The 10,640-nt window shown below is 45.6% G+C and overlaps 1 protein-coding gene across 1 annotated transcript; it reads left to right on the top strand.

Annotated features, from left to right (window-relative positions):
• Nucleotides 1-4,419: 4,419 nt before the first annotated feature.
• Nucleotides 4,420-10,502, top strand: LOC120950260 (serine protease inhibitor 88Ea-like). The gene is made up of 4 exons (XM_040368161.2): nucleotides 4,420-4,666; nucleotides 8,645-9,320; nucleotides 9,401-9,515; nucleotides 9,597-10,502. Exons 2-4 carry the CDS (start codon nucleotides 8,670-8,672, stop codon nucleotides 10,172-10,174), a joined length of 1,344 nt encoding a protein of 447 aa, XP_040224095.2. The 5' UTR covers nucleotides 4,420-4,666; nucleotides 8,645-8,669; the 3' UTR covers nucleotides 10,175-10,502.
• Nucleotides 10,503-10,640: the final 138 nt, after the last annotated feature.

Genomic DNA, 10,640 nt, shown 5'->3' with positions numbered 1-10,640 from the left:
GCGCTTTCCTCGCTTGAAGAGCTTTGGGCTTCCCTCTGTATTGTTATATGGTTTCGCATTGAAGTTATGCATCGCTAGAACTAGAACGGCGATACGATTGTTTAAATACTAAACTCCAATCGTTGGTGTTGATACACACTATTCTTATTGATTTTTGCTAGGAAAGTTTGAAAGGTATATAGGCCATGATTAGATGAAGTTAGGCACAACACATTGCAGGAAAAGGACAGTTATATAATGATGAGTTATAAAACGACATCTATTGAGCACACAAACCAGTGAAGCTATGGAGCTTTCGTTTTTTTCTTTTAATATTTGATTTTCCAGTCGTTTAAGCTTAATCTGTGGCGCTTGAGCCGTGATCGAAAGCGAGGGCGCTGGGGCTGTGAACTTGTATGGCGTACGATCCCTTGCGCGCCCTCGCAAATCGCTGTCAATTGCATGGCGGGAACGTCTTACAAAAACAATCGCCAGCGAGCGAAAATCGCAACGATTTGGAGCGTTGGCGAGCTCGAGAAAACCGATTTTGGTCTGTGGGGTTTGGTGAAGGAGGGGGAAATTTGTGTTAATGTCGTAGAGATGAGAGGTTCGTTCTTTGTTTATCCACAGTGCGGGCTAAACCAACACTACCGCCCAAGACAAGAAGTGATCTTTTTTATCATTAGAAATAATTTTAAAAGTAAATGTGCATTAAATTGCTATTGACGTGTACGGTGGGAAATGAATTGCCTGATAATTGTATCTTTTGATTAAATTAATTAAATTTGTTTAAGGATTTCCTCACACAATGTCTATCCCTAATTACACATTTGGTGCCATCAATGCAGTAGAAGCTGGGACATGTTCCAAGTCTCGGATGGATTCGATATAAGGTACAGAGTCGAAAAAGATTCTGTATCAAATAGAATAATGTTCGGTTATAGGTTGTACCATGAAAACAACTTCATTTGTATCAACATACGTAAAGGTATTGGATCAGTTCCAGGTTTGGGATGGATGTAGTACCAGGTTCATGGAGTGATTAAATTCTAGGTGATTCCAGAGTCACAATAGGTTAAGTACTTATTCGTTACAGGTAAATGATCGAGTCCAGTATCGTATCGAGTACGCGATCTGTTCTATGAGAGAGAACCAGAGTTAAGCTTAAAATAGTTTTGAATTAGTAGGAACCAAACGGAACAGGCTTTATTTGATAAAGAAAGAAACTATTTCGACCGATCTGAATGGCCCGATACATAGTGGCGAATTAACACGAGTTGAGGCTCTATGCGGTGACACGAATGTAGGCCTTTCTGAAGTGACGAGCGAGAAGTTTTAAGAGAATTTCTAAACCAGAAAAAGATTTAGAAGCAAAATACATTGTGAGTGGAGAGTGGCGTTTCTTATCTCGGACCCCCTCGAGACGTTGGGGTCCCACGCGGCCGCTATGTTTGCGTAGTGCTTAATTCGCCCCTGATTCTGATTGAGAAAGTTATGCTCCGGAACGAGCATCATAAGCTTAAACCAATTCCAAGAACTTGACTAAATGGCAATGTTTTTTAATTGCATAGCATCATCACTGTTAGTAGAACTAACTAACAAATGTACAAAAGACTTTCTTGGTAATATTTTAGAATAAATTTCTTATATTTGCATCGACTTCACAATACCTCATCACAGCAAAACACCCCAACAAACATATCATCAAACACTTTAACAACAAGAATAAGTTCTGATCTCGCAGTGAACGGTACATATATGTATGCACGGATCGCGATCAATCTCGACCATAACCCACGACCGTGCACTACATCATTACCATGCTATGATTATACCTTGAAATCATCAAACAATAATCCATTTCCGCCTAATCAGCCGGCCGGCCTGCGGTTGAGTGGGAGCATTGTTTAGCTAAACTGTTGTTTCTCTTTAGCGCTCGCTGGTTTTTTTTTCGCCGATAGACATATGTGAGCCCCGTTAAGCATGGAAGTGGCTAGCTTATCAGTGAATGGAAGAATATGCGTTAGAAAGTTGATTTAAAAAACATAACAAATGCAGAAGCGGAAGCGAAACAAACCAAAAGCCAACAGTGATCAGTGTCCGGGTGGTAGATCAAAAATCGTGCCCTTGACGTAGTAACAAGGAAATATGATGTGCGCATGAAACCGACAACCACAATGTAAATTTATTGATTACGATTTTGTACGAAAATAGATGCACTTTATTTTTTGCAACAGTTTATGGGAAAATGTCACCATTAGGCACAATGATTGATTCTTCATTAAAAATGCGTCTAGAATATTTATATTTGACTACAAAATAGCCAGAATGTGTCACGCGGCGGAGGTTCATCTACCTTACGATCTTTATGAAACAACATTTTCTAAAAACGCTCATAACTAAATGCCACTTTTAGCACATCTCGGTGATTAAATAAATTACTCCGCAGCTCGTAAATATTATCATTCAACTCTACATTGACGCCACCTTGCAATTTCGTTTAGAACTGTCTGTTTCGAGTTCACGTTTCGAGGGAAAACCCTCAGCATAGAACAAACTACTCTAACCCGCCACTAGACCCTGCTCCGAGGGCCACAGGTGGGCGAAGACAATGGTTAAAAGGCCGTGGTGGGTGGGGGGGGGGAGGGTTGAATTGTAAATATTTATGCAGTTGCACAACCGCACCCCGGCCAGCAACCACCAGCACGCGACGCGGTAAGTGCGGGAAATACCCAGCAGCTCCTAATTACTACCGGCAATATGCATTAGGGCCGGTACCAGCAGCAGCAGCCGGTCCGCTGCATTTTACCGGTCCATTGGTATGTGCAAGTGCATTGTAAAAACTCGTTACATCGAAACAGGGGGGGGGGCTCTTAAAGAACGAACGTCATCACGTCGAGCTCTGACGGAAGCTTGTTATATTGGTACATTTTATGCCTTGGCAGCGAACCGGTCAGTTGACTATTTAGAGTGATTGGAATTGGTAATTTGAGTAGTAGTATAAGCGTAGTAAATCATTATCTAAACTAAAGCTTACTAATACTAAAGCATGCAACAATTATCTTAACTTGTTGTACAGGGTTTTCCAGGAGTTCTCATCGCTGTGGGACACTTTATTGGCTCTTTCTTATATGAAATGAGTTTAATGCAATGGGAATTGGACTCTGTAACATCCTCGTTTAACAAATCCAATAGGAATTGTCATATGAAGTTCACTTCCCATAAAAAAGAGTCTAGGAAGTGTCCCACAACTATGAGAACCCCTGGAAAACCCTGTAAGCTTTTGGTTTTCGTTTGCATTTGTTTATTTATCTTCTTTGATTGCCTTCACCTCCCATTCCATCCTTTATTCCTCTAACGTATATTCTTCTCCATCGATGTTCTTAGCTCCCCCTGTGAAGTCTTGTTTTCACTCTCCACCCATAATAACCATAACTCACCCGATAGATACGCACCCCACCGCCGGGCAATAGATCAATGGCAGAGTGTTCGTGTGTTTTTTTTTGTACAGACTGTTCGCTTTCTGCACACCGGTTCACCTTTACCGCGTTGGTCAGGGCCAAACGCCCAACGCTAGATCATTCACATTTGGCCCGCAACTTAAAGCGAGGCGCCTTGCCCCGGCAAACATGATGCATAACATTTGCAGTGGATTGCTACGAAAACAAAAAATCCCAAAAAGGATTCCCGAACGTCCCAACACAACTTTGGCAACGGAACGTGCTGGGTTCTGTGTTCCCTTTTTCGATAGCGACGAAAGATAGAATGGCCCCGCGAACATTGCGGGGATTCCGGTAGGACCGTGTAGCGTCGTGTCATTGGCACCGATCGACCTTGCCAGTTCCGACTTCCGGCTAGGATTGATAAGATTGCTTTTTGTGTAGCCGCGCCGTGCTCCAGAACCCAGACACACTGACGTGAATACCTGATGTCCTTTGTGCGTGTTGCGATGACACACAATGGAACGGCTGTGATGCTTTGAAGTACTTTACTGCCGTCCTTAGTAGGCTACTTACATGAGAGTTGAATTTAAAAAAAAATCGCGTGTCATCGAATTCAGTATTCCGAGTACTATAAGTGTGTGAGAGAGAGAGAGAGAGAGAGAGAGAGAAGACAGCTTTCAAGCTCATCCTTCTATCTGGCCTCTAACAAATCTCTTATCTAACCTTAAGCTGCAACAGTGATCGAGAGAAGATCGTTCGAAACAAAAACACTCGCACGAACGCTGCTGGGAGCATGACGCACCGCCTCACCGTACACTGCTGGTCGAAGCTACAGCAGTTTACTTTTTATTACATTTTTAATAAATTCTACACTTTACTACCAATTTGTTTGCGAAAATCAAAACCACTCCTAAAATAGAATTACTTACAGGAAAATACATAAAAGCGCCACAGCAATAGTGCTAGTTATGCACTGTTGCGACTGGTGTGGTAGTGCGTGTATCGGCGTGTTTCGTGCCGCCCCGTACCAAAGTCATAAGGGAGTCGACACTAGCACAGCCTACTCAGTTTCACAGCAAACATAAACCGCGTCGGACGCGCACCGGACGAGCTTTACGAGGTGGTGTTGCGTTTTTTTCCACCAACCCCTGGGAACGGATCTGCCGAAACGGGAATAGTGGCGTTGTGTTTTAGTAGCTTGATCAATCACTAGGTTCGAGTGTTCGGGTGTGCACATTGCAAAGGTTAGTAGCGGGCAGCTGTAGTGCGTTGTTTGGCGAGCAGTTTGGACTGGAGAAGATCATGTTTTTGTTAAAGTGCTGTGGCTTGGAGCTTGTACTAAAGTGCACTGGTGTTTTGCATTAGTTCAGTTACCGTGAAGCACAACAAAGCTCTTCCTAACGAACAGGAAGGCTACGCAGTGTGGTGTAGCGATTAACCTCGAATCACATTGCAGCAGCAGCAAGAACCCGTCGAGCCCGTACAAATAAAATGGTGATCGGAAACGCGCACCAAATCCAGGGCCAACCATAGCCGCAAACCACCATTTTTTTACTTCTTCTTCTTCTTTGCTGTCCTCGCTCGATCGATTAGTCTCGCGTGGCACGGAAGCTGCGTAACGGAAGAGCAACTCCGGCCCCAGCTTCCGTAACGCAGCTGCTTCTGGTTGCGGAAGAAAGCAACTGAAAGTGAAACTGCTTCGGTTCCTCCCCCCCCCCCCTCTCCTTCAGACACCACCCCAGTAAAGCTGCACAAATTATCGCATAACACGGACGGGTATACATAAGGTGGAGGTCGAAGCGAGGTGGTTGTGAAAGAGGACGTTGAGATGACGCATTGAACCGCAGCACAAACTCTCACTCTGATCGCGCGTGTGTGTGTGCCAAAGATCCGGTCCCTGTATGTGCGTGTGTGTGTGTGTATGAGGGGTGCGAAGGGGTGCTTACGGTGGTGGGTTAAGTAATAAACATGAAACACGAACGAGAGAATGAAGGAAAGCCAGGAAAAAAGGCCACAAAGGCGATTGCAACCTTTCCTTTCCAACCCCGTTTCGACGCGGCAAACACAAGCTGCCCACCACCCCACCAACGCAGCAGGCTTTGATTTTGTTTGACGGAAGGGCCTAGACAGGGTGTGAGTGTGTCTGTCTGTGTTTGCACACACACGCACGCACAGTTTGGCCTTCCCAAAACCAGGCAACCGCTATCCAAGTTACATAATGGCGTCCAGTAGCACATCCACCGAGGATGACCCAATGTCCGTTACCACTTCGAATGCATTTTATCGCGTCGGATGGCTGTGTGTAGGTGGGCAATGCAAAGCGGGTGGAAGGTTTGGATGAGTCAAACGCGCAACCGACTTATGAGCCATGTTGTTTGTAGGCGGCCACGGTTCGTTTGTAGAGGTCCGCGTAGTTGTGTTTGTGTTTGGGTGTGCGTGTTGTTTTTTTTTTTGTGTGTGCCATGAAAGGTTCGTTTGCATTCGATAGCCCACAGTGCGTGACGAAACGTTGTCGTCGCACACGCGGAATGGGGAGGGAAGGGGAGTGCGATTAATTCCGGCATCCATAGGTTCAGTTAAGTTTCTACGAAGCGTTGTTAGGTGGAACACTCCACTAAGAGTGAAATCAAATTGGTAAACACATGGGTAAAATGTTTCGAGATTCCTATTGGATAATTGCTAAATACCTACAGGAAAATAATTGGTTGCACAAAAACGTCACCAAAGCTCGTTTTCGGACTTAATCCATTGCGTCCCTTCCACCCAAGGAGACCTCCCCACTGTTACGGGGAGGAGATTTTTTTTGTAATACAAAATTTGCATTTTTGTTTTCAAGGACTTGATATTCAAATTACGGCGCCCGTATTTCGGACTGTATCGCTGTAACAGTATGACCACCCACACCCCCTCGCCCTCCCTACCCTCTCGAATGCTCTGCTGTTTCTGCCACACAACCGACATGTTTCGAGGAGCATTGTTTCACCTCCCACACGCTTGTTACGTGCAATGAAAGTGACTCATGACTCACAACCACCTACCTTACCCCTCGAGGCCTAGCCTCCGTCACCGTCGGGCGCATTCCCGGTTAGTGCGGGTTATGCGGGCGGATTTTGCAAACCGCAGTTCCGTTTGGGAAAGTTTGGGGGAAACTTTGCACACTGCCACCAACACAACCCGGGCGGATGTTTCGATGCATTGTGTATCGATCATGTGCACTGTACATATGTTGCCATTCAAATTCCCAAAGAAAGTGGTTTCCTTACACCTTTAGGATGGTAACACAGTGGAATGAGAATTTCCCAGCAAAGTTTTCCTGGTGTTTGTACAAAACACATCCGCATAGCCGACCGTTTGAGGCCGAATTTCATGTAGCAGTGGAGCAGTTTCATGTAGCGCCGAAGAGACATGATGCACTTTGCAGCGTGCAGGTGCAGTCTTTCCCCTTTCCCCGTCGGCACACTGCACCAAGCTCGAGAAGGCAGCGGTGTAACACGTGATCGCAGGTTTAATTTCCTACGATCGCGTCGATTGTTTGCGGTTTTCGTACAACAAATGAATTATGTTCATGTGTATTCAACAATTGGAGCGCTTTTTTCTATTTCTTTTGTTCGCACCCATCAGTTTGGCCGTGGAATCGAACTCACATAACCTTCTTTCTTCTTTTTTTTTGCTTGCCATTTATAAGTCATTCAACCAGAGAGGGAAACAATGCTTTTAAAGCGATATGTTCTTGAAACAGATAATTCAAATATATTTGCAAATTTGTTACTTATTTATTTGCAACAATTTTCACATTTTACGTCACCGCAAAACAAACAAAAAAATACAAAAAAAAAAACAGACACAAATATAACACAACATTTAAATGTCTCTCATTGCTCCTTGCACTGGAAGCAACCGGGCATGACGGTTAAAACTGCGTCGTGAAAAAATGCTCGTTATTGTGCTCATTTAAATTGCATTAACAAATGGTACAACAACAAAGAAAAAAGCAATACCGGTTTGCTGTCCTCAAACCTTTGTCATTTATCTAAATAGATCGTTCCCGCATCCACTGTTTGCATTACAAAGTACCGTTATGTGTTGGGGTAAAGCCCCCATTTGTTATTATTTTTTAAACTATACACCAGTGTTATGCAATTGATTTTAAAACATAAATTTGAAACTATACAAAAATTAAGGCATTTTTTTAATTTGGTTTCAAAAAGCTTCTGCATTTTATATTACAATTTTGTACATGACTGGCCTTAACAGAATGCAATACACTCGTAATTAAGCTGGTGTTCTTCGAAGTGAGAAAGTCAGAGTAAAAAGACACAAAACAAATCACTTCGAGATGACCTTCTTATCGGTTCTTTCCCCCCCTCTAAACTCTGATACGGTCAATTGCCCAAGGCCAAACAACAGCAGCAAAAGCAGCATCGGTCGATGAGCATTTTTCAAAGAAATCAAAATAGACGCGTTATCGCGCGATGATTACCACACCCTGTAGTTTTGCTACAAAATTTATTTTCTATTTTTTTAAGTAGGCAAAAAAGGAAATCATTCTATGGCGGTACAAAAGTAAATCGACTGAAGTGCATCCGTGATGAAGTGATGCAAGAGGGCACCATTCTAATCAGAAAGCACCATTCTATACAGAAAGCACGGAATGATTGGATTCGAATAGGAAGCTATTAATTATGCATGCGTTTAAGCGAGATACCCTTTTGACATGACCACTAGTTTCCATCTCTTCTATCGGTGCACCTTTCGCATGAGATCGGAAATTTAATTTGATTTTATTTCTATTTTATTCCTAAACTGCTTTCAAGTAAATAAAACAAGAAGTAATTAAGATGAAACACTCTCCAACGGCATTGAATCGTTTATTGGCGCTAAGTGGGAAGTAAGTGTACGGCATTGCCCCACAGCTGTTGGGGAATTCCCTCATTAATCAATCCCATGCACGTCAATGCGGCTGCTACGCAACACTTGACCATGACCGTGTGAGTGCGCCGGTAGACGCATAGCATCATGTCTCAAAAAACTACCGAGAGCGCTACAGAGCTCGATCGTTGAAGCACAAATGAAGCGCTCAATGTTTCCCATCCTTGAGGCACGATCCTTGGGGATTTTACGCTGGATTTAAAAGCATTTTTTGATCCGGATGTGAGCTTTCATGCTTTACGCGATGAAATTACTAATCCTCTGTACAATTTCTTCTCTTTTTATCCACGCAGGAACGCCACCACCAAACGGGCAAACATGAAACTTTCCACCCATCTGGGCACGGTTGCTCCCCTTCTGCTCCTAACCCTGCTGATCGTGCCCCACCACGGCACCAACGGCCAATGCTCGCCGGGCGATGAGAAGAAGGTGGAAAAGGCGACCGATCTCGAGCAGTCGCGCAGCCGCCTGTACAAGGGCGAATCGATCTTTACCCTGCGGCTGCTGGACGCGATCAACACGGCCACGCCGAACGAAAACCTCTTCTTCTCACCCTACAGCCTGTACAATGTGCTGCTGATGATGTACTTCGGGGCGCGCGACACGACCGAGAAGCTGCTCCGCACCAGCCTCAACCTGCAGTGGGCCGACAGCAAGACGACCGTGTACGAGGCGTACGATACCGCCCGGAAGTCGCTGCGGGGTCGGTTCAGCGAAAGCAATGCCGTCGGCTTCAGCTCGGCCGACAAGCTGTTCTTCGGCCGGCAGATTCCCGTGTCGACCTGCGTGCAGCAAAAGTTTGCCGACACGATCGAGCTGCTCGACTACCAGACGCAGCCGGACGAGCAGCGGGCGTACATTAACCGGTGGGTGGAGAATGCGACCCGCGGCCAGATTAAGGATCTGCTCGAGCCGGGAGCGATCACGCGCAACACCAAGCTGGCGGTCGCGAATGCGGCCTACTTTAAGGTAAAGGAATGGTGGTGAGGAAGCGATTTGAATGCTTCAGACGTTAATCCTTTTTCCTTTTTTCTTCATTTCACTCACAGGGCACGTGGCAGACCAAGTTTAAGGCGGCCGAAACGAACAAGGAAATCTTTTACGTGTCCGCCGACCAGCAGAAGTTCGTCGACATGATGCACGTCGAGGGAACGTTCAGCCATGGTGCGTTGAGGCCTATTCTCACCTTTGACCCCGGTTGGAGTCCGCTGTATCACTAATCACACGCTCGCCGTTTCCTTCCAGCTGCCAACGAAAAGCTCGGCTGCCACATTCTCGAGCTCCCGTACAGTGCTGGCCCCAGCGCAGACAATGCCGACGATGGGCCGTACCAGCAGGGCGCCGCCAATCCCGACAATCAGGTGTCGATGTTTGTCTTCCTGCCGCCGGCCGAACCGAACGCACTGTCCAAGCTGCTCAGCCGGCTGGCCGCCGAAACCGACATCCTGCACGAGGTGGTAAACGAGGGCATTTCGCGCAAGGTCGACGTGAAGCTGCCCAAGTTCAGCATCGAGAAGACGGTCGGCATGAAGCCGGTGCTGGAGCGGATGGGCCTGGGCCAGCTGTTCGACCAGGGGGCCAACTTTGACGCGTTCACGGACGGCCGCGAACCGATCCTGTTCGACGAGGTGCTGCAAAAGTCCAAGATCGAGGTCAACGAGGAAGGTTCGGTGGCTGCGTCCGCTACCGTTGCGTTCTCGTTCCGGTCGTCCCGCCCGGCCGATCCGGCCATGTTCCACTGCAACCATCCGTTCGTTTTCCTCATCTACGACTACGGCACCCGGTCGGTGCTGTTCAACGGTGTCTACCGCCAGCCGGAGTAAAAAAAAACGGTGCCCGGTTGCGAGGTTGAACTACTGTTAGCGAGGAAAACTATGTTTTTTTCTTAGACTTATTTATTTTTTAAAAAGCGGTTAAAGACAGTGCAAACAAGCGATGGCAGCGGTAGATCGGAAAGGAGTGGAACCAGCGCGACGATTGAGTACGAGGACGATTGAGTCGTCCTTCATTCCCAGTTCTGTTTTTTTTTTGCTTCTGTTTTACCTTTTTGTTTGACGTCAGATTGTAAGTGAGCGTACTTTTCAACGAATCATGATCACTTTTTTTGTTTATAAGAATAAAACCAACGAAACCGAAGACATTGACCAGAAATTGTTTGGTTTTCTTTCTAAAGTTACTATACATAAACGTAAAATATCCATACTTTTACTATCTTTAGAATTAGAATTTTTCATGCTACAGTTTATTCACTTTGCAATCTGCAACACACACACACACGCGGAACACCTC

This window comes from Anopheles coluzzii, chromosome 2 (assembly GCF_943734685.1).
Source record: "Anopheles coluzzii chromosome 2, AcolN3, whole genome shotgun sequence".
Classification (NCBI taxonomy): Eukaryota; Metazoa; Arthropoda; class Insecta; order Diptera; family Culicidae; genus Anopheles; species Anopheles coluzzii.
This window is presented reverse-complemented; position numbering and strand designations above follow the sequence as displayed.